At 38.1% G+C, this 23,361-nt stretch overlaps 3 protein-coding genes across 3 annotated transcripts; 1 reads left to right on the top strand and 2 right to left on the bottom strand.

Annotated features, from left to right (window-relative positions):
* Positions 1–2,978: 2,978 nt before the first annotated feature.
* On the bottom strand, positions 2,979–4,915 carry LOC121799368 (26S proteasome non-ATPase regulatory subunit 9-like). Its single transcript, XM_042198716.1, has 5 exons — positions 4,662–4,915; positions 4,490–4,550; positions 4,250–4,354; positions 3,696–4,023; positions 2,979–3,149 (listed from the first exon to the last, which is right to left on the bottom strand). Exons 1-5 carry the CDS (start codon positions 4,800–4,802, stop codon positions 3,128–3,130), a joined length of 657 nt encoding a protein of 218 aa, XP_042054650.1. The 5' UTR covers positions 4,803–4,915; the 3' UTR covers positions 2,979–3,127.
* A 19-nt stretch (positions 4,916–4,934) lies between these two features.
* LOC121799367 (leucine aminopeptidase 1-like) lies at positions 4,935–8,319 on the top strand. The gene is made up of 10 exons (XM_042198715.1): positions 4,935–5,218; positions 5,493–5,904; positions 5,981–6,175; positions 6,315–6,540; positions 6,658–6,784; positions 6,907–7,002; positions 7,163–7,240; positions 7,472–7,532; positions 7,680–7,867; positions 7,973–8,319. Exons 1-10 carry the CDS (start codon positions 5,009–5,011, stop codon positions 8,099–8,101), a joined length of 1,722 nt encoding a protein of 573 aa, XP_042054649.1. The 5' UTR covers positions 4,935–5,008; the 3' UTR covers positions 8,102–8,319.
* Positions 8,320–8,692: 373 nt separating this feature from the next.
* Positions 8,693–11,861, bottom strand: LOC121799366 (probable LRR receptor-like serine/threonine-protein kinase At2g24230). The gene is made up of 2 exons (XM_042198714.1): positions 11,728–11,861; positions 8,693–11,605 (listed from the first exon to the last, which is right to left on the bottom strand). Exon 2 carries the CDS (start codon positions 11,473–11,475, stop codon positions 8,902–8,904), a length of 2,574 nt encoding a protein of 857 aa, XP_042054648.1. The 5' UTR covers positions 11,476–11,605; positions 11,728–11,861; the 3' UTR covers positions 8,693–8,901.
* Positions 11,862–23,361: the final 11,500 nt, after the last annotated feature.

Below are 23,361 nucleotides of genomic sequence, written 5' to 3'. Positions count from 1 at the left end.
TTACAATCTCTGTAGCTTGTCCAAGTTCCCACGTAGTTAATTTCTTATATGTCAATTGTTAGTGTCACGTACCAAAGCCTAAAGCATTGTATGGTCAAATCACCAAGTCTAATCATTGTCCATCGTGGCTAGGGGTGTGCATTCGAGTTTCGGTTCGGTTTTTTACGAAAACCGAACCAAAATTGAAAAACCGAATTTAGTTCAAAATCCAAACCGAACCGAACCCGAAAAACTGAAAAACCGAAACCGAAAAACCGAAAACCAAACTTAAAAAACTGAAAAACCCGAACAAAACCGAAAAACTCGAAAAAAAAAACCGAAAAACCTGAAAAAAATAAATATAATATAAATATATATTTATATATGTGTATTTTATTTTATTTTATATATACTAATAGAATATTTATATATAATATAAAATTAATAATACATATAATATATATTATATAGTAGAATATATTAAAAGAATATATATATTATATATAATATAATATATTAAATTAATAGAATATATATATAGGTTTTTCGGTTTTTCGGTTTTTTTCTTCGCCCGAACCGAACCGAACCGAAAAACCGAAATAACCGAACCGAATTTCAAAATTTCGGTTTGGTTCGGTTTGAATATTCGGTTTCCGGTTTTTTTGCTCACCCCTAATCGTGGCTATCCGCACTTACCATATACTCCCTCCATCCCAATAAATATGAAACGTTTGTTTTTCGGCACACATGATTTTATGTAGTGTTGTTTTGTGAGTTAAAGAAGAGAGAGTAAAGTAAGAGAGAGAGAAAAGTAGAGATAAGGTTAATTCTATTTTAGGAAACATTTCATTTTTAATGGGACAATCGAAAAAGGAAAACGTTTCATTTTTAATAGGACAGAGGGGGTACTTACTAACTCATACACCTTTCGTCCCACTATGGTAGAGACGTTTCATTTTGAGTACTCGTTCTGGAAAACTAATACTCCCTTTGTACTCTCATAATTGAGGCAGAACTTTTTGACACGTAATTTAAGAAAGAGATGTTTCGTGTGTTAAGTAGATAGATAAAAAAGTAAGAGAGATAAAAAAGTAGAGAGTGAATAAAGTAAGAAAGAGTAAAGTAAAAGTGAGAAAAGTGTTATCATATATCGAAATGACTCAACTATGGAAGAACTTCTCAAAATGGAAAAATGACTCAACTATGAGGGAACGGATGGAGTAATAAATAATTAAAGTGGAGAGAAAGTAAAGTAAAAGAGACAATAATGTAGATAAGAGATAATAATATAGAGAAGAGTCTTATCTACATTATTATCTTTTTTTACTTTACTCTCTTTTCATTTTAACTATTTATTAGTATCATTTTCCAAAATGAGTGGTTAAAACGAAACACCTCTACTACAATGAGACGGAGATAGTAGTATTTGGAAAGTGGGAACAAAGAAATCTTGTTGATAAACTAAGACACGTGCATACGATACGCATGTTATACAAACCTAGTCTTTCAACCGTCAAAGCTTTGAAAAAGTTTGAGATGAACCATGACCTTTGATAAGAAATATTACTTCATCCGTCCCACAATAGGAATTATATTTGGTGTGGCCACCAGTTTTAAAAAAAGGATAGTGAGTTGAAAAAGTTAGTAGAATATGAGGTCTATTTTTTATATTAGTTTTATAATACAACGTGAGTGGAGTGTGAGACCTACTTATTATTTATGGTAAAAGTGAAATGTGACTCTTATTGAGGGATGTAGGGAGTAGAATAAATACAGTGTAGAGTATACATATTTGATAGCTTTGCTGAATTTGTTTGGCGTGTGATATATTATGTGATGAACATCTCTCTGATATATGTTGTTTGTATTATTGATTTACTTGGTTTTTGCAGAGTAGTTGTGCTTGATTTTAATTATATTTTGTAGATTGTCAGAAATTGTTATACCTACTTCTCTATCATATTGGTATTTTGATCACTTTGTGAAGAATATGTAGAAAATGGGCCGAAATGGCTTAAAAGGCGAAAGGGATGATCCGAAGTCGAAAAGGGCGCAAAGTCATCGACTAGCCAGAATCACGCACAGAAATGCCATACGCAGCTGACGACTTGCCAGCTTCGCAACACGACGAACCTGACCAATCGCCAGAATCCTCGCGCAAAATCACCATAGAGACCTGGCGACTCGCCATCTTCTCCCAATCACGAACCTGGCGACTTGCCATGTTTGACCGACAATGTTTCCACATTGAAAAGTCAGCCCTAGGTATAAAAGGCTTGTTACACACCTCCCAGAGCACCTTTTCACACCTCCACACTCCAAAACTCAAGTTTTCACCTTGTATTACGAGTTTAGCTGTTAGATTCAGTATAACATGTGATAGATAGCCTGGCAATATGATCACATCCTTCCCTACCAAATGTCGTGATCACATCCTTCCCTACCAAATGACATTTGATAGGGCTGGCAATTTTCGACACGACACGATAATCTGACACGAATCCTCACGAAATTATTGGGTTGGGTCAAGTCTTATTGGATCTGTGTCCTTATCGGGTTGAGCCATTAAGAACCCGATAATTTCGGGTCGGATGCGGGTAACCTATTAAGAAATAATAATATTATTTTTATTATTATTTAAAAAAATATATATTACTTTAATTTTTTAATTTCTTGTAAATTAGGTTTAAATAGTATAAAACGAATTTTAATTGTGTAAATTAGGTTAAAAATTAAGGAATAATCGTGTAATATTAGGTTTTAATCGTATAATATCAGGTTCGAGTTGTTATCGTGTCGTGTCAACCCATACTATATCGTGTCGATAACGGATTCGTGTCGGGTGCGGGTCGTGTTCGGATTTGAAGGTAGCAGGTCAGGTTCGTGTTCGGATTTACAGTTTCCTTAACAGGTCGGGTTCAGGTTATGCCTTATTGGATTCGGTCATTATCAGATTGACCCGATAACGACCCAATCCGCACGATTTGTCAGCCCTAACATTTGAGACACAAAAACAGGACGATACATAATCGTTCTTAAGTACAAGTTTGTTACATAGTTATTTCGAATGCACATAAAAACCTAGTATTCTTTTCCCTCCCGGCAGTTCGGTCCTAACTATTAAGGAGTTGTGTGCATAAACACGTCATCATAAGATCCGGAAATGGCACCTGCAAAAAGCCACAAATTAGAACTCTAGCTCGGGCGTACGTGAACATGTAATGTTTTAAATAATAAAACATTCATGCAAACTTGAATGTGAAACTCGTGTGTGCAGCAGAGGACGATGAATACAAACGAAACTATATGGATCCACATTAGAGATTGCTCATGAGGACTGTACCCAGAGGAAATAGAATATTACGCACATGCGGAAACAGAGATTGGTAATTCAACTAATACCAGCACATCAAGAAAACAATTATAACGATGCATAATTGAGCAAGTACGCTGGAAATAGTATGTTACTAACGAGTAGAGAAATATTCCTTATAAAAGCTTGAATTCATGCTTTGTTAAACCCGCATCATTTCTTGCGAATCATCAGGTTCATATAGATAATTTGTGTTTTGATGTTTTACTATATTGACTAAACATACTGCACTAATAGTTTTTCGAAGATTTGTTGAGGGCACGTGCCATACTTGCAGCAATGAAAGGTAAGCCAAAGAGAAAACATTTGACGATGTTAAGAAGAAAAGTAAAGTAGGACGTACCCCAGTAAACCTCGACCCGGCCATGTTCTAGGAGTTACAGTCAGATTAATCAGAGAACCCTGCCTCGACACAACCAAGGGGACAGCTTCACCTTGCTTTTGTTGAGCTTCAGCAGCAAGCTGCTGCAGAAAGCTCTCACCTCCCCCCACATTCCCAAATTTCAAAATCTGATCGCCCAGTTGTAAACCATCTTCTGCAGCTGGAGACAACTCAGTTATTTCATCGACAATTGCAAAGGCTCTGCCGATGCCAAAATCCGCATCCATGGCACTAGAAGCGTCTATTGCTACAGAATTGCCAAGGGACGCATACATGCCAGCACTTGGCCCTGCGGCATCAAATGCAAAACACAGTTAATTTTATGCCACTTAACTAACACGCTGAATATATGCACCTTTCGGCATTACCAATCGAACATATTCCATTGTTAAAGTATCAATTAACTTTCAGTTAACGTCTATCGCTTAATCAGGCTCGTTGTGATCATAACTCATCTATCACATATCAAAAACTCCAATAAACAACATACAATTATGAACCAATTAGCAGCTAACCAGAATCTTTAACAGATGAAGTGGCTGTAGTATGTTTTGCAGAATGAAGAAGCTCAATATTTTGGCTCATCTTCTCCGTTATATCCTTGTGATCACTACGCAACTCTGCACCAGGAAAAACAACGTGAGTAAAGGGAGAGCTTCTCCCACCACCTAACATCAATTTGTTAACAGGTAACAAAAATTAAAGTCAATTCACATTCTGTAGCTTAGAATCCAAAACAGAGAGATTGCCAATACCAGCAAGTCTATGCCTGTCAGCTCTGACAGTTGGAATGTCAATATCTGTCCTCGGAAACCCCTGCAAAACCCTCAATTTTCAGAACAATCCGCCACAAAATCTTCATATTCAATTCATTGGTGTAGACGAAGAAATAATCAATTGGAGAGAGGTATATGGAACGAAATATACCTCGGAATCGACAAGGTTGCCGGAGAGGCCAGGGCCGCCGGGCTGGCAGAGGCGTTCGATGATGACATTCATCTCCTCCTCTATCCCACTTCGCTTCTCCATCAATTTCATCGTCTCCGCTTTCAGATTCGTCGCCACCATCTTCACTTGTTCTCAATTGATTGATTACTGAGTAATTTGTAGGGTTTAATTAATTCTGAAAAGGGATTGATAGAGTAGAAAGAAAGCTTGGTTAGGAGTTCAGCGTTTTTACATTTCTACCCCTGAATTTCAAACTATCTCATTTGCCTCCCCAAATAGATAATGGAGATAAATTTAACAGCATCCGTTTGTTTCTTCTCCAAAGCATGGCCTCCATTAGAGTAGCTTCGACTTCCTTTACTCTTCGTGCCTCGGCGTCGCCTTCGTCTTCCTTCTCGTCTTCATACTGTAATTTCTCCGCCTCTGTTTTCACTAAGTTCGAATTCGGTCTATCTTGGAGAGGAAAGCGCATGGCGCATTCCATTACTCGAGCAGCTCTTGGTCTCACCGAACCCAAACAGATCGATCCGCCAAAGGTATTCGTTTTGCTTTGTATTTACTGATTATCAATTCTCTCATTTATTTGGAGCTGTGAATAATGATACATTGGTTTCATCTTAATTCCTTCTACACTGTGTATTTGTCGATTTGATTATGATAGAGTTTCGCTTTATAATTTTCAAGTGATTTGACTGATTTGGGTGAAATATGTATGACTCGTGTATGTAACCTGATGTGTTTGGCATGTTAATTTTTGGGGATATTAGTTATCGGCTTAACTAATTTGATGTGTTGCTGGGATGATTTAAGATTGCATTTTCGGCAAAAGAGATTGATTTGGTAGAATGGAAAGGAGACATACTTGCTGTGGGCGTCACGGAAAAGGACATGGAGAGGGACGAAAATTCGGCGTTTAAGAATGTAATACTGCAAAAGCTGGATTTGCATTTGGGGGGTTTGTTATCTGAAGCCTCGTCGGAGGAAGATTTCACTGGGAAGGCTGGTCAATCAACAGTGCTCAGGCTTCCTGGTGTTGGGTCTAAAAGGGTTGGTTTGATTGGGCTTGGAGGAGCATCGGCAAGAACAGCTTACCGCAGTCTCGGTGAGTCTGTGGCTGCTGCAGCAAAGTCTTCCCGGGGTATTAATGTTGCCATCACACTTGCTTCATCCGAAGGAATTGCTGCAGAACTGAAGCCAAGTACTGCTTCAGCTATAGCTACTGGTATGTACTTTTTGCTTGAGTGGAAATGTCCATCTTTGTTTGTAGTTAATGTGGCTGCTCCTTGAACTTTAAACAGGAGCTATATTGGGGACATTTGATGATAACAGATTCAAATCAGAATCGAAGAAACCTTCTCTACAATCAATTGACATTCTTGGTCTTGGTATTGGACCTGAGATTGAGAAAAAACTCAAATATGCCGAAGATGTTTGTTCAGGGATCATTTTGGGAAAAGAGCTAGTGAATGCTCCCGCGAATGTACTCACACCTGGTTTGTCATATTATTTGTTTTCCTCAATAACATTTGTTTTTTTATAGTGCCCTTATTCTCATGGCATTCATATTGCTAGACTTTTATGCTCTGTAGCTCTCCATATCTCACTTGTTTCTTGAATGTTACTCTTATTCAGGAGTACTAGCTGAAGAAGCCACAAGAATTGCATCTGACCACAGTGATGTATTTACGGTTAAAATATTGGATGAAGAGCAGTGCAAGGAATTGAAAATGGGGTCCTTTTTAGCTGTTGGCGCAGCGTCGTGCAATCCTCCACATTTCATCCATTTATGTTACAAGCCTCCAGGTGGAACAGTTAGAACCAAGCTGGCCCTGGTGGGAAAAGGCTTGACTTTTGATTGGTAACTTTTATACCCTAAGAAAGAGATCTTTATCTTTTGATTTCAAAATTTGAACAAAACAGCCATATTTATATGCTCATCAGATCTTCTTGTCTTGATGTTTTCCTTACAATACAGTGGTGGCTACAATATCAAGACAGGACCAGGTAGTATGATTGAACTCATGAAATTTGACATGGGAGGCTCAGCAGCAGTATTGGGTGCTGCAAAATCTCTAGGAAAAATCAAGCCTGACGGGGTTGAGGTGTATTTGCTCTTCCTGACTTTACTTGATTGATTGATTGATTTGATTCGATTGAATTACTACTTTGCCTGTTATTGTTATCATAGATTAGAAATAAATTTGACAATTGACTGTATCTTCAGGTTCACTTCATTGTTGCTGCCTGCGAGAATATGATAAGTGGAACAGGTATGCGTCCTGGGGACATCCTTACTGCTTCAAATGGGAAGACAATTGAGGTAATTTCTCCTTCCCATAGGTTGCAAATTGTTGTTCTTGTCCATCCAGCTCATCTTCTTATAGGTTACATCTATATTGACCAGGGAAGGAAGCATGTTTATGTTAGCATTCAATAAGATTTCTTCGCTGACGGTTTTCACCCTTTACCCAACATTGTAGGTAAACAATACCGATGCTGAAGGAAGACTTACACTTGCTGATGCTTTGGTATATGCCTGTACTCAAGGTGCAGAGAAGGTATAATACGGTGGTTTTGTTCATCATGCTTTCAGTGACATCTTCTTACAGACACAGGCAACATAAGACATGATTATCCGACCGTCCTTGGCTTATTTTGCAATCCAGCAAACTTTTTTCCGGTTCAAACATTATGCTCGATGCTTTCATTTCCTACTCACAGAGGATCACCATGCATTTTTTTACTTATGTTGTATTTTGTGGTTGAGTAGCAAGCATTTTAATGTGCAGATAGTGGATTTGGCTACACTCACGGGAGCTTGTATAGTGGCTCTCGGACCCTCAATTGCAGGTACATTAGGTCTATAAAGATTTCTTTTCTTGTAATCTGGAGCGTATAGGTTCTATTCTAATAATATACTCCACCTTTTGAAATCGATTTGTTGTAGTCATTCTTTCAGACCAAAATACACTGCTCATTTCATTAAAAAACAAACAGGTGTTTTCACGCCAAGCGATGATCTAGCAGAAGAGATGTCAAGAGCTTCAGAGAACAGTGGGGAAAAACTATGGAGGCTGCCGTTGGAGGAAACTTACTGGGAGTCCATGAAGTCCGGAGTGGCTGATATGGTAAATACCGGTGGTCGTCAAGGTGGTTCCATCACCGCAGCTCTTTTCTTGAAACAGGTAATGCTTTCATCATCAGCTTTGAATGCCAATCTTGCTAAACCCATTGTATCAAAGATAGACGACAAACATGAATACTGAAATCTGACATGTTTTGTGGGATAGTTCGTTGACGAGAAGGTGCAATGGATGCACATCGACATGGCTGGCCCTGTTTGGAATGACAAGAAGAAGAGCGCAACTGGATTCGGGGTTTCAACGCTGGTTGAATGGGTAATCAAGAACTCTTCCTAATTTGGAAAATGATTATGTTGGAACTATATGAAGTAGTCCCCTTTTATTTAATACTACTATTTTTTTTGTATACTATTTTTTTGTTAACATTGTAGAGGTTAACTTGTAGCAGCTATGTTTTAGTTAGGTTAAATTCATTATGAGTATACAATTTTTAATTTCCAAGAATGTTTTTGGCATCTGATTCAGGAGATGATAAGGAATAATCTCACAAGCCATCATACTTGTCTTATGTTTTTTCCATTTTATATTTTGTTGTGTGTACACACACATATATGCAAGCCAGTGGATGTTTGGTTAATCTTATTCCAAAAAACTTGGAAAAATATTAAAAAATGATTTTTAAAAAAATCTGAAAATTAGATAAGCGCCCATCTTTGTCCTGCTATGCCCGCTCCTCCGGTGACAGCTGACCGCCGACTACCGATGATCGGCTCTAAGGGATGTTATAAAACTCATGCTCTAGCAAGTGTTATATTTCAAAATAGAAGTTCCCAATTCACCATTGTCCTCAATTACAAATTTCTAATTATTTTCTAATTTTCAGCAATTATTAAGGGCATGATTACTAATTCCCACATGAACAAAATGTATATAGAGTTATTCATTGTTATTAAAATATTTTAAGTGAGATAAGAGTAGCTCAACCTTGGTAACATTTCCAAGAGTTTGTACAATGAAAGAGTGGTGAGGATAACAGATAGAATGTCAAGAAAGCAAAACTCAAAATGATATACAATGTGATACTAAAAATAAACTAGAGAAGCAATTAGAACATGATTTAGTTCAAAATGTGTTTACTATAGTGTAATTTGTTCAAGATCCTTGAGCAGGCCAACTACCTGTTGCATGCTTAGCCTCTTGGAAGGAATTTCGGCCGTGCAAAGGTACCCGATCTTCAAAGCCTCGATGATCTGTGAGTCTGGTGCAGTCCCACGGATCTTGGGGTCGATAGCTCGTGATGCCTGGTCCCTCCTCACTAGTCCCCTCACCCAAGTAGTTAAGTTTGCTTCTTGATACACATCCCCAACCGGCTTCTTCCCGGTGATTAACTCGAATAAGATCACTCCGAATCCATATATGTCTGACATGGGCGTTGGTGCCATCGGTGAGGAGCTGCCTTCTTGCTCGAGAAACTCTGGTGGCAGATACCCCGGGGATGCACGAGCAATCTCATCTTCGCTTCCATTCCCGAAAATATTTGAAATCCCGAAATCTGACAGCCTTGGCTCCAAGTTTGAGTCCAGGTAGACGCTGCTTGCTTTGACGTCTCGGTGGATGATGGGAGGGATGCAGCCGTGATGGAGGAACGCGAGTGCACGAGCAGTGCCAAGCGCGACCTTGTGCCTGAACCTCCATGTTATTAGTGACCCTTCAGGGCCAACGTTCTGTATCCCGTTGTTCTCATCTACCCATGTGTCTGTGCTCCAATCTTCCGTCTTTTGAATCCCGAGTGGCAGATCATGTAGCAAGTTCTGCAAGTTCCCGTTCTCCATGTAATCGTAGATAGCAATCCTCTGCTCACCGGCCAAGCAATATCCCGTTAATGGAACGAGATTAGGGTGCTTGATTCGACCAAGATACTCAAGCTCCCTTGCAGCTTCGTGGTCTGTCATCGTGGAACCATGAACCAAAACCTTAACAGCAACATGTAACCCCCCGGGCATCAATCCACCGTAGACAGGCCCAAATCTCCCTTCTGCCAGCAACGTGGCCCTATCAAAATGAGAGGTCGCGGATAGCAAGTCCGCGAATGTGAAATTCAGCAAGGGCTTCTCAAAGATGACTACGGGCACTGATGTTGCCTGCTTAACATCAGCCACCCAAGTGGTTGAATCTGTCTGGAACGAGAAGGGCCCCGGGAAGACGGTCTGCTCCTCCTTGCAAGAATCCTGCTTCACCGCCCATGTTCTTGTTTTTCTACGACACCTAAATGCTAGCACAAGCAACCCCACGAGCAAAAACACCATGGGGATGGTCAGAGCCAGAGCAATCTTTAGCCCTCTATGCATTGGAGGCTTTTTCTTGAAGAAGTCCGGATTGGCAGCAATGGGGCAGCTATTAGTCGATCCTATGAACGAAGCTTGAAGAGTTTCCGGGGGGAACTGGGACCCACAAAAGCTAAGGTTGTTGTATGAGAAATTGAAGCTATCCATATGATGGAGTTCATCCATCACCACCAATGGGATATCTCCTGTTAGATTGTTGTGCGAAAGGTCGAGAAATCTGAGGCTCTTCAACATGAGAGGCGGAATGTGGCTGCTGAGATGGTTGTCAGAGAGATCAAGGGTTGCTAAACTAGTTAGTCCTGAGATGTTGCTAGGAATCTCACCAACCAAACCAGTTGCAGACAAATTCAGATAGTCTAAATGTGTGAGCACATCAGCATTGATAAACAAGTCCTGTTTGGTGAATCTGTTGTGTGCAAGATTAATGTGTCTAAGATTCATTGAATGATGCAATCCGGTGAAGAAAATCTCACCACTCAACTCATTCTCAGACATATCCAAATACAGCAAATTCGACCAATTGAAAGTGGAGGGGTTTACCTCAGGAATGTGGCCTTGAAACTGATTCCTGCTCAAATCCACCACCTCCAATGTCCCTTCAAACACACCTAAAACAGAACCCTTGAACAAGTTCCCAGAGAGATTCAGATAGCTCACCGATTTCATCCCACTAAAGTCCGAATCCCGACCAACAACCTCGTTCTCTGCCAAGCTCAAGAACCTGAGCTTTGGCAATGCAGCAGCAAAGCCACTAGGAAGAGAGCCATTGAGATTGTTTTCAGACAGATCAACAGAAACTAAATTCAAACACTGCAAGATTCCTGATGGGACACTGGATTCAAACCCATTGTCACTGAGGTTCAAAGACTCCAACTTTGACAAAGAACTGAATGTTTCTGGGATGCTCCCATCAAATATGTTAAACGAAAGGTCCAAGCTTTGAAGGTGCCCAAAATTTCCAATGTTACTAGAAAGACTCCCACAGATTTGGTTGTGTGAAAGATTAAGCTTTATGAGAGAACCCAAACTCCAAAAATCAGAAGGCAAGGTGGTAATCTTGTTACTGCTAAGATCCAAAGATTCAAGCTTTTTCAATTTCCCAATAGTTGTATCAGGAATCACACCAGATAAACCCACTCCAGAAGCTTCTAGCTTCACAACATTTTCTCCCCCATCATCACAAACCACACCTCTCCATGAACAGAAAGAGCCAGAATATCCATATTTGTGGGGTGGGTTTAACCCCATTTTCTCAAAGAATTCAAGGAGAAATGACTCATCTGTGTTGGGTTGCTGGCACACCAAAGGCCTAATTACTAGAGTCACCACTAAAAAGGAGTAGAAACAAAATATCCCAACACCCATTTTGTGATACAAAATGGCTCCAAGCACACAAAAAAACCAAGAAAAATCAAATCTTGAAATCTTCACAATATCAAGATTCAAGACCAAGAATCTTGCCCCATTAATGGCTATGTAGCAGTTTTTCTGCAGCCTGAAAAAAACACCAATAAGCCCACCTCCACCGCCACAAAACAGATAAAATAGTGAAGTTAAAGAGTTTTATTCACAGTGTCATTAAAATTCAACCAACAATAGAGTGTGGAGAGAGATTACCTGGTTTTCTTGCAAGAAAGCCAACAGCTCTAACTGACTGAATTTTTTTATGACAAAGAAACATCAAACCTCCTCTCAAATAGTCATTTTTTAATGCAATAAAAATAATGAGTTACAGTTTAGTGTGAGTTGGGTTTGATTGATAGTATTAAACTTTACACACTTGTATATTTTTGGAAATAAATTTACCGCTTTTGGAGTTGTTGGTTGGGGTTCATAAATGCCTGAAATATCAAGGGATAGAAACACATCATTTTCTGGATTGGCAATCAAATAATTAATGAGAATTAGGTGGAAAATCAAATATACTACTACTATGTTTTTGGGGATATTGTGATTCTGTGATAATGTCATTAATAAGATGAAAAAAATGTTTGTGCAATTAATGGTATACCATGATTGGGAATCATGTAATTTAGGAAGTAGATATCATATTAGTGCTGGATCTATGTTGTGAAAATATTTTATAATCATTTTGGCAAATCGATATCAAGATTAATATCAGGATACTTTTGCCTAAAATACGAAAGAATATGAATATTAAAATAGTACCAAAGAAAATAAGGAGTAAACTTTAAAGGATTGGGTGCATAGTATAGTACTTATTTTACAATAATAACTACTTTTCGAGATTTGTGATTTATATGATGGTATATTTAAAATGAAAAAATAAATTTATAGAATAAAATTTGGATTAATATTTAGTGATATACTATTATGACTAATTTATTCTTAGTAGGAGTATATAACTTTGGATAGTTTTTAACACTATATTATTTAATCAAACAAAATTATTGATTTAAAATAAAAATTAATGTGACGTCCCACTATTATTAATTTTTGTGTTTTAGGTTCTTTAGGATAAAAGTGCATAGTGAATAATAAATGGAATAATGTGTGGAATGGTGTTACAAGTGTTATTCATGCTTTTATTATCAAAGTAGTAGGAAAACTTCTTTTGTGCTCATCTTGAAAAACAAACCTATAGAGTCAAGTAAATAATTATTCCTCCGTCTCACCATAAATGAGTCGCTTCTTTTTTTTCACTCGATTTAGAAAAATAATACTTATAAAATAGTTAAGGTGAAGATAATCAAAAGTAAGAGAGAGAATATTGTGAAGGCGCTCGTCCCATCATAATCGAGGTGCTTCATTTCTCCATAATATTCTCTCAATTACTTTACATTATCTCAATTATTTTATATTGTTTTTCTAAAACGAGTTCAAAAATGAAGCATCGTGGGATGAAGGAAATAAAAGGGTATTGGGTATGGGATCGGGGGTGGGAATATGGATATTGGGTTTACCTATTCCCGACACGATATCCGTCGGGTACTAAATACTCGATATCCAATAAAAGGGTATTGGGTATGGGATCGGGTAATGAAATTTAAGATAAGTTGGGTATTAGGTATCCCAATCGGGTGTCGTTATTACCCGAATACCCAATTTACTTTTAGGGTAATTTTTAATTAGGTTTAGCCATTTAGGGTGGGATATATTATTTATCTAATTACAATAATTAGGTTATTTTTCTCTAACATTTATAAATAAGTCAATTATCCAACTCTCCATTAAAGTGACTCTATTCTCATTCCCTCACTTTCTTTCTTCAAGTCTTTGTATCTATTACGTTGCCGCACACAGATACTCCCTGTTGTTGCATCTCGGTTAGTCATTGGCCTCCCTCAACAATACAGTTGACATTTTTAAGTTCATAAAAAGGCATAATTAGCATACAAAACAAAAATAAAATAAATATTCTCAATGAATAAAAGAGAATTTTAGCTTCAAAAATCAAATAATTTTTTAATTCCTATTTTTTTTTAATGTAATTATTAATATATGTAAAGAGTTATGTATTTGGGTACCCAATCATCGGGTTTGGATACCAGTGGAGGATATTTGGATACTCAAAAAACATATCAGATCGGGTATTGGGTGTGCATTTAGACGATTTTTAGGTTTGGATACTTGAATTTTTCGAGTCGGGCACCATGGATACCAGAATTCTCACCCTTAGATGGAGGGATGCTCGAATTATATATATTGAGATAAATTAAGATGGGCTTCTGTTGTGGGCCATTAAGATTTTGGGTTGCGAATGTTGGGCTAATATAAAGCAATTCATGTGCTTTATTTTACTATGTGGTTGGAATATATTATACGTGAGGATTTACCTGATTACTACAATAGCGTATTTCCGTCATCAAAAACATCGAGCATTTAATTTTTTTTGGTTTAATCATAGCTGTATCGAACCCACTTTGGCAGAATCTGACTAATTCTGCTCGACCTGGTTTGCAGATTAAGGCCGAAAGTCTCTCAACGGATGGCGGAGGTTTGAACTCGTAACCTCAAGATCGAGCATATATTTTTTTATTTTTTTTAGTTTGACCATATGTGTACAGAACCCGCCTTGGCAGAATCCGACTAATCCTGCTTGACCTGGATTGCATTTAAGGCCGAAAGTCTCTCAACAAGTGGCAGAGGTTTGAACCCGTAACCTCAAGATGGAGCATATAATTTGTTCCCAATATACATAGCCACAATTAATTTCCAACTAAAGTATTGTTGAGTTTTTCTTCAGTCTCCTAAAACTATGCCATATAACATAACTTTATAAATAGTACTTAAAAGTCGTGTCTTCTTCAAAAGTTGATTTTTTTACATTTTTCTTATAAAAGTTAATAGAAATCGTAATGTTGAAAGGTCTAGTTCATTCAAAAATTTAAATTCGGGCTCTGAGTTATTCTATCATTATAATTGTAAAAGGAATATTCGTAGGAATTTGTCAATTGTAATACTCTATTGACTAAAGGCCCATTTTGGTCCTTAACATATTGCGATTTGACGATTTTGGTCCAAAACATTGTCTTTTGAATTATTCGCTCCCTCACAAATAAAAACGGGTCACATTTAGTCCGAATTGGACGGTACTATTCAAATTTAAAAGTCAACGAATCTTAATTGGATGTTGACCGGATTAAGTTAATAATTAGGGTTTATTAATGTCTAATATCTAATTAACCCAAATAAGAACTAGGGCCGCCCGCTTCATCCCCACGCTCTCTTTCTCATTCAGTTCATCCAATTCCTCTTTCTCTCTTTTCTCCCATTCCCGAACTGGGACGCCAGAACTTCCATCGCCTTCTCCTTTTTCCCTCTCGAGGTCGCCGACTGTCGCTTGTAACTCTCCTCCACCTGCTCCTCTTCGGGTTGCCGTCGTCAGCAACTCGTGCTTTCCAGTGAACGCAGGCTCTTGTCTTCGTCGCTGAAGTTCGTGTTCGCCATCGCTGCCGAACCGCCGCCTCGGGAGTCATGCAGCGTTGTCATCAGCTTCATCAGCCGGCCTCGAGGGGGACGAGGCCACGAGAGCGGCATACGTATCGTCCTCAATCATCGGGGAGAGGGCGGGGGAGTTGGAGAAGTGGGCGTGGAGAGTATTGTGAGACTTGGCCTACTTCATCGCGGGGAGAATTGGAGATGCAGCGGCAGAATGAGGGGAGGAGGAGTAGGAGGAGTAGGAGGAGGAGCGCTTGCTGGGGTTGGAGGTGCAGGTTGGGTGAGACATAAGAGAAAGAGTGATGAAACTGCTCAAGGGAAGCTTGAGAGCATGCACAACGGTGGCGTCGGGCCCCGCGTCCGTCCGCGCCGCTGGCAAAGACGAGGCTCGCCGCCGCTGGCACGGCGCTGCTCGATGCATCGAGCAGCGCCGTGCCAGCGAGCAGGACACGTGGCGAACGGCGATTGGGCAAAGGCATAGCCGTTGCCTTTGAATATTTTTTTTATTAAAAATCGATTTTTAATTAAAAAAACCGATTAAAAATTAAAAAAAATTCACTTCCCAAAAAAAATATATCCGTTTATTACCGTTTTTTACCACTTATTTTTTTTTCCCCCAAATACCCCCAATTTCATCTATAAATACCCCCACTTTCACACCCAAAGATTCACATCAAACTACACAATTCTCATATTCATTCTCCCATATCCATTCTCATCTTCATTCTCTCATATCCATTCTCAATCTTTCTTCCACCCTACAACATAACAATGTCCGGTCAAGGCGATGACCACCCGCCCTCTCACGGTTGGAACCCCGAATGGTTCGGTTCACAACCATTTCCTAGTCCGGAAACGGAATATTCGGCCCCTCCTCAAACCCAAAGTTCGGGCGTTTCGGGTGGCTACCGGCCATACCCAATCGACGATCAAGGTGCCTCCGAAGGGCGATACGGGTGGACACCGGAGCCTAGGCCGACCGCCCCCTCCCAAACTCCGACTCCCCCTACTCGCGGTGTCCGCACACCATACACTCCGGCGGAGATGGATAAATTGTTCAAGGCGTACTTGGAAATCTCCGAAGATGCGGTGGTTGGCACGAACCAATCCGGCGTGCACTTTTGGTGGCGCGTCGCTCGCTGGTACAATGAAAACCGGCCGCCGGGAACGATCGAGCGCAACGAGAGTATGGTGAGCAACGCCATCGGCCGAGCCAACGATGAATTTGGCAAGTTCAATGGCTATTTCCTCCAGGAACAGCGGAATGTCGGGAGCGGCCGGAGCAAGGTCGACATCATCACTGCCGCGCTGAGCACCTACCAATCCATGAACTGCAAGTCGTTCAAGTACCTCAACGTTTGGCAGGATACGCGGACGCACCCGAAGTATATGGGAGGCGTAACATCCTCCTCTAGCGGCTCCTCCAAACGGTCAAGGTTGATATCCCTATCCGATGCCGGCTCCGAATAAGTGGCTAGCCAACTCGCCGGACCGAGCGGTTCCCAACGCCGACCGCAAGGAAAGAAGAAGGCGGCGGCCAACCGCCGTCGCGCCGACCCGCTGCTCCCTATGCGCCACCTCCACCCCCGAACAACTCGTTGTGGATGCTCTTAGGCCAACTCAATATGGCCGATAGGTCAACTATGACCCCCATGCAACTTCAAACGCACGAGGCCATGATATTGGGTCTCCAAAAACAATTGGGGTTAGTGCCGCCAGATCAGTAGTCTTCCACGGGTAATATTAGCCAATAATTATGTAATTTTTAATTTTTAGGAGTTTAATTATGTAATTTTTAATTTTTAGGAGTTTAATTATGTAATTTTTAATTTTTAGTATTTTAATTATGTAATTTTTAATTTTTAGGATTTTAATTATGTCTTTTTTATTTTATTTGTAATATTTATTGTGGTTTTTTAATGAATTTTAATATTATGGAAATATTTTTGTTTAATTGAATTTTAAATTGAATTGTGCTCGTCCTTGCGGAAGAGCACAGCTATGGGCTCGTCCTTGCGGAAGAGCACAGCTGTGGGTGTTGTGCTCTTGCCAGAGAGCATGCAGAAATAGTGGCGACGGGCCCACAACCGTGCTCGCTGGCAAGAGCACGGTTGTGGATGCTCTGAGCTGTTCCTCATTGCGGGAGAGAAGGTCTTTTTTGTGTTTTTGATTTTGCAAAGAATTGCAATCAATAATCTTTTTGTTTTGGATTAAAAATAAATGACAAGCAATTCCTTTAGTTAAAAATAATTTCAAATAAAATTAGAATTTTTTTGAAAAAAAATAAAAATTTGAATTTATTAACTTAATCAGGTCAACATCCAATTAAGATTCGTTGACTGTTAAATTTTAACTGGACCGTCCAATTCGAACTAAATGTGGCCCGTTTTTATTTGTGAGGGACCAAATAATTCAAAAGATAATGTTTTGGACCAAAATCGTAAAATCGCAATATGTTAAAGGACCAAAATGAGCATTTACTCTACTCTATTTTATTACTCCACTAAAAAGAAGAAATAAAAAAAAATTCACGATTCACTATCTCTATCTAGGAGTTCACTAACAACCACACCAACATTCGGTCCCCATCTCAATTCAATTCAAACCTGTCAGGTCAATTTCATACATACTACTACAATTTATGGAGAAAAATTAATCGCATATTGCAACAACAACAATCGCATCTTACAAGGAGGCACATTTATGCTAGAAATTTTTTAAAAACTAATCAAAATTTAGGATGAAAAAAAACACGTAAACACGTCATATTTTAATATTCATTTTATTAGGAAAACTGGAGACACAATTATATATGTCATAATATATTTGAAAAATAGTCAAGTTTTAGTGCTCAAAGAAAAACGTCCTTCAATCAAGATCACTTTCGTTAATTACAGTATATCTTAATATTTTGCATTTCTAAGACGTTTCCATTTGTATATCTTAATTTAGTTCATGCACCAAGAATAGTAACATTTTCTGAATATTTAGAAAGATAAATTTGCGTTCTTAACACACTCTAACTTTTTATTTATAGCTCAATTAATTATTTACTAGTTATAATAAATAATTGCCAACCATATATCTAAAAAAATCATGAATAACCCAATCACATTCACCAATGAGTCAAAATCAAATGGGTCCATGGCATGGTGTTAGAAGTGATTTACATTTTTTTCATATGTGGTCCAATCTTTAGTTTTATAGGGCTTCAAAAATGTTATTGATTAAGTGGGCTCTCTATAGTCAAAATTTTGTGGCTATATTTCAGCCAACTTGATGGTTGCGAAAAAAATGAAGGCTACACTTTTTAAGAAAAAAAAGTAAATCATAGCCACAAATTTTTTTCCCAGCTGCCACCTTCTCTTAACTTCCCATTCTTTATTTTACTTCAAAAAAATTGTTGGATTTCAGCTGGGAATCATATTATATCATTACACATATTGTAATGTAATTTTGAATTGTATTTTTTATGAGTAAATGAATATAAATTATAGACTTAAAAGTAAAATTAGCCTGTATTAATATTTCAATTTATATACGGATACTTTAATAGGTTGGCCTTATTGATTTCGGCTTTACGCATTTATTGTAGTTTTAGATATTGAGCGAATGCTTCATACATAATTATATAAATAAGTCATTACTAGAAACTAGGAGACAAGTACGTACATAATTTGTATAAGCATTTCTTGTCACATGTGATTCGTTATTTTTCTTTGCCGCAAAAACGTGGTGATAGAGATAATATTGTTGGTTCAAATCGAACATATGAAAACGTTTACGAATTTGAACCCCTAATCCCCTGATTTTTAATAATATTTTAAAGTATATAGTATCAATTAATTATCTATAAATGTAGGTAAATTTTGTATACTCTTAAAAATTGCTTTTTTTCTAATACAGATATATAATTTTTTAGCTACTGGCACTACAACAAAAAGTTCGGATAATCACGCTTTTTAATACTATTAAAGACGTTAATTTGTGTGTATAATTATATTATCAATGCTTTATAAAGTGTCATTATTGTTAGTGTCTTAACTAAAATTAGGGGACATAAATAGAACATCCTAAAAAAAATAAAAGATTAAGATAATTTGTCATCAATTTAAGAACATTTTCTTTTACGTCATAAATTATGATTATTTTTTTTAATTTACAAAAGTTATAAATTGCGTCTAATTTTTGTGCCCAAAGATAAGTTTTGCGTACGGTGGCAAACCAGGATTAGTGGACAACAACCTAATTAATTGTAGAGGGTAACACTGCATGCCCTTTTTTACCCTCCAAATTAATAGAGATGATTTTTCTAAATTATCACATTAATTGAAATTTAAAAGTGGTACAAATGCAATTATCAATGCTACGACGGAGCTCGATAATATCGAAGAACTCATAAAAGGGCACTTCTATTCGTAATTTATTGCTAATAACTTAGTTAGGCATCATAAGACGCTCACTTTATATATATATATATATACATATATATATATATAGGGTGCTGTTAGGTTGAGATTATTTAGCTAAATTGAGAAATGAGATGCAATCTCAGCCACTAATCCACAAGATTAATGAAATGTCAACAGCTATCACATTATGTCAACACGGGGGTATAAGCGTCATTTCATTAATAATATGGCAGAAAAAAATAAAATTGTATTTGAAATCATTTTCTAAAACCCTATCCAAAAGTCTCTCTTAAAAATCTGTTGATCTTCATACAATTAGCACAATTGTGCAAAATCGAAGACCTTCAAAATCTATGAAGTATACAGAAGCTGAAGCTGAAGCTGAAGAATTTGAGCAATACCGTTTTTTTCTCCAAATTGAAGATGAAGAATTTGAGCAATTGAAACATGAATATAGGAAGTAAACAGAAGAGGAGAAGACAACTGCGATGGCGAGAAGGTAGGGGATGAAGACGAGCGTGTTGGCGATTAGGTAGGAGGAGAGGCGGTAGACGCCGCTGGAGGCTTCTCGGAGGAGGATTGGGCGCTCGTTGATGAAGATCGGGAGGGTTTCGGTGGTGGAGGAGAGAAGGAAGGTGAGCGTGAACGCGAAGAGACCTAATCGCTTCTCGATCCCCAATTTGTCTAATCCGATGTTGATGTAGATCGTGCCGAGCACGATTCCGACTCCTACAGCTTGCAATGTGTTGGTGACGAGTAATTACTTCGTTTTGTAAATGATTTTCCAGAATCGGAAGGATAGGAGTGTGAATTATTGGATTCTCGAGCTTCCAGATCTGATTTTGTGTTCAATTGGAGGAGGAGAGATGGATTCAATTGACATCTGTTGTATACTGCCCAAAGAATAGTAGTTATTTTGATGTTGGTACATCTGCTGTTCAAATTTACCATGCTTTCTCTAGGTTAAGCTAGTTATTATCCATCCTTTTGTCCTATGAATATCGTTAGATAAGTTTAAATGCAGTTTATACCATGCTTCCTTTGGTTTGCTTTCTTGAGTTTGGTCCTTGTTTTCATGTTCCCATGAAAGTGCAGTTTATTGAATCTAAATATTTCTATTTTCTTTAAAACTATGCTTCTTTTCTTAAAAATATTTGTATGGCAGAGCATGTTGATATATATTTGAGATAAAGGATACTAACATAATAAAGAAATCCTCATGTAAATTTTGGATGTCCTGTTTCTTGATCATAACTTTCCTTTTGTGATGTATCACCTGCCACCCTCCACCATGTCATATCATTTTCCTGCTCCTGCTCTGGCTGTTCCGGTGGTTGGAGGTTGGTGAGGATTTCCATGGCGAATTCAAGAGGATCGAGCTGAGGGGGACGATGAAGCCGTTGGAGAGGAGGAAGGCTTCGAGGGAGAAGATGTCGTCGTGGTGGATCTCGAAGCAGCAGCAGTCGCCGCAAGGCGTGACGCCGGAGCTGTTCTCCGTGCTGCAGTAGGTGAAGAGAGCGCTGGTGTCGTTCCGGAGCCACCAGCAGCGCAAGGAGACGGCAGAGGTGGTGGAGCTCGATCGGATTCTCCAGGTGTTTGATGAATTGATTCAGAAGGTGTGTGTGTTTGTGCGTGTCAAAGTTTAGAGTGATTTGTCTGGCTAATCTAATTATTAAGATTCGATTTTTTTTCCAGAAAAAATGTTCTTTTTTCTTGTTTATAGTGATGGTTGAATGTGTTATGTTTTTCTAGCAAATGTTTCCTTTCTTTTAAATGAGGGATTTTTTTTGGTGGATTGTTTTTCTTATTCTTGAGCTGAAATTGTTCTTAATGGAGTTGTCTTAGTTATTCTGCTGATTTTTTAGTAGTCTTGATATTTTACCATAGGTAATCTCTCTCTCTGTTTGCCTCTTGAACTAAGATTTTCATAGCTTATTGGTTCTTGTAAGAAACATATTGATCTATTTGAAAGAAAGAGTGAGAGAGAGAGAGAGAGAAACATCTTGATCTTATGTCAACTACGATGTCAACAGCAAACGTTATTTATGTCAACTACGATGTCAACATCAAACGTTATTTATGTCAACTATTATGTCAACAACAACATTTTACAAATAATAATGTCAACAACAAATATTTTCATATCAACGACCTATATTATTTATGTCAACAACAACGTTTTACATATAATTCATGTCAACAACAATGTTTTACATATAATTTATGTCAACAACATTTTTCATAAAATTTATGTCAATGACCTATATAATTCATGTCAACAACAAACGTTATTATGTCAACGAGCTATATAATTCATGTCAAGAATAAACATTTTCATGTCAACGACCTATATAATTAATGTCAACAGCAACGTTTTACGTATAAATTATGTCAAATAACAACATTTTACATATAATTGACATTGTATATATATAGTTGACATTGTTTTCGTACTCAACAATAAACATTTTCATGTCTACAACTTATATAATTTTACATATAATTAATGTCAATAGCAACATTTTACGTATAAAGTATGTCAAATAACAACATTTTACATATAATTGACATTGTATATATAGTTGACATTGTTTTCGTACTCAACAACAAACATTTTCATGTCAACAACTTATATAATTTTACATATAATTAATGTCAACATCAACATTTTATGTATAAATTATGTCAAATAACAACATTTTACATATAATTGACATTGTATATATATAGTTGACATTGTTTTCGTACTCAACAACAAACATTTTCATGCCAACAACTTATATAATTTATGTCAACAATAATATTTTAGGCAATATCACAACCACCTTATCTACACAACTCACAAATTCCAGCAACACAATCGAATTAAAAACTACATCCATATATTTCACAAATTAATCGTGATGGTTGGACGTCAAATAAATCGCCTTCTCAAATTCATCTACATATTTCACAATTCATCTACAAGTTCAAAGCGGGACCCACAAACCAGAAGTGAATACATCCCCCAATCACGATGAAGATGGAAGCGTAGGCGAATTTGTTGAGCCAAAACAGCAGCCCTTTCTTGCCGACATACAGCCCCACCGCCTTCTTACTCAAACTCATCGATTCCCTATCCTTCGGCGCTTGCTTTTTCGCTGTCGTTCTGCCTCCGCCGCAGTCGCGTTCCTCCTCCACCTTTGAATCTGATTTCTACGGTCTCCACCTAGATCTAAGTAAATGCTTTCTTAGATTTAAGAAGATTTCAGCTTATTAGCTTCACACACAAAGAACTAATCCACAGGAAACTGCCACTATATTCTAAAGATGGCTGCGTATCACAAAATAGGCTGCTTGAAGGAGAAAGCTATAATTAAGTGATTAACTATCAAAATTCAAAGCTATGCAACAAGAAATTAACCATCCCTACAGTATTATTCTCCTTCAATCTTTAAAATCCATTTCCAGCAATGAAAGCCTTTCAATTTACATAAACAACACACATTTCCGCCAATCGCCAAACCACTATTCAAATGCAAAGCCAAACAATTGAACAAAACTACTAACAACTGAGAAAGGTAAAGCGAAATTGCAATCAAATCAGCGAAATTTCTCCGAAACGCACCGGTGAGTAAACCTCGCAGAAGCCAGCGGCTTCACGAAATTCACTCCATCACTAATCTCAGCAGCACTCAACATCGATTTCGCCACCGCAACACACTCGTTCTCCTTATTACACACGGAATCGTCGATGCCGCTGACATTATCCAGCGCCGAATATTCACTCACGCCTCCGATTCCGCCTGAATCGAGCTTATCAGACTCCGATCCTCTCTCCACGCCTTCGAATTTGTACTCCGCACCCAGACTCGTCGGAAATTCGGTTTCACCGATCTCGATAGGCAGCTGCTGCACATTCTACGGCGTTCAGATTCTACCTAGGGTTTCAATTTTC

This window comes from Salvia splendens, chromosome 4 (assembly GCF_004379255.2).
Source record: "Salvia splendens isolate huo1 chromosome 4, SspV2, whole genome shotgun sequence".
NCBI classification, from domain to species: domain Eukaryota; kingdom Viridiplantae; phylum Streptophyta; class Magnoliopsida; order Lamiales; family Lamiaceae; genus Salvia; species Salvia splendens.
Note: the sequence above shows the minus strand (reverse complement) of the source record. Positions and strands in the feature narration are given on the sequence as shown.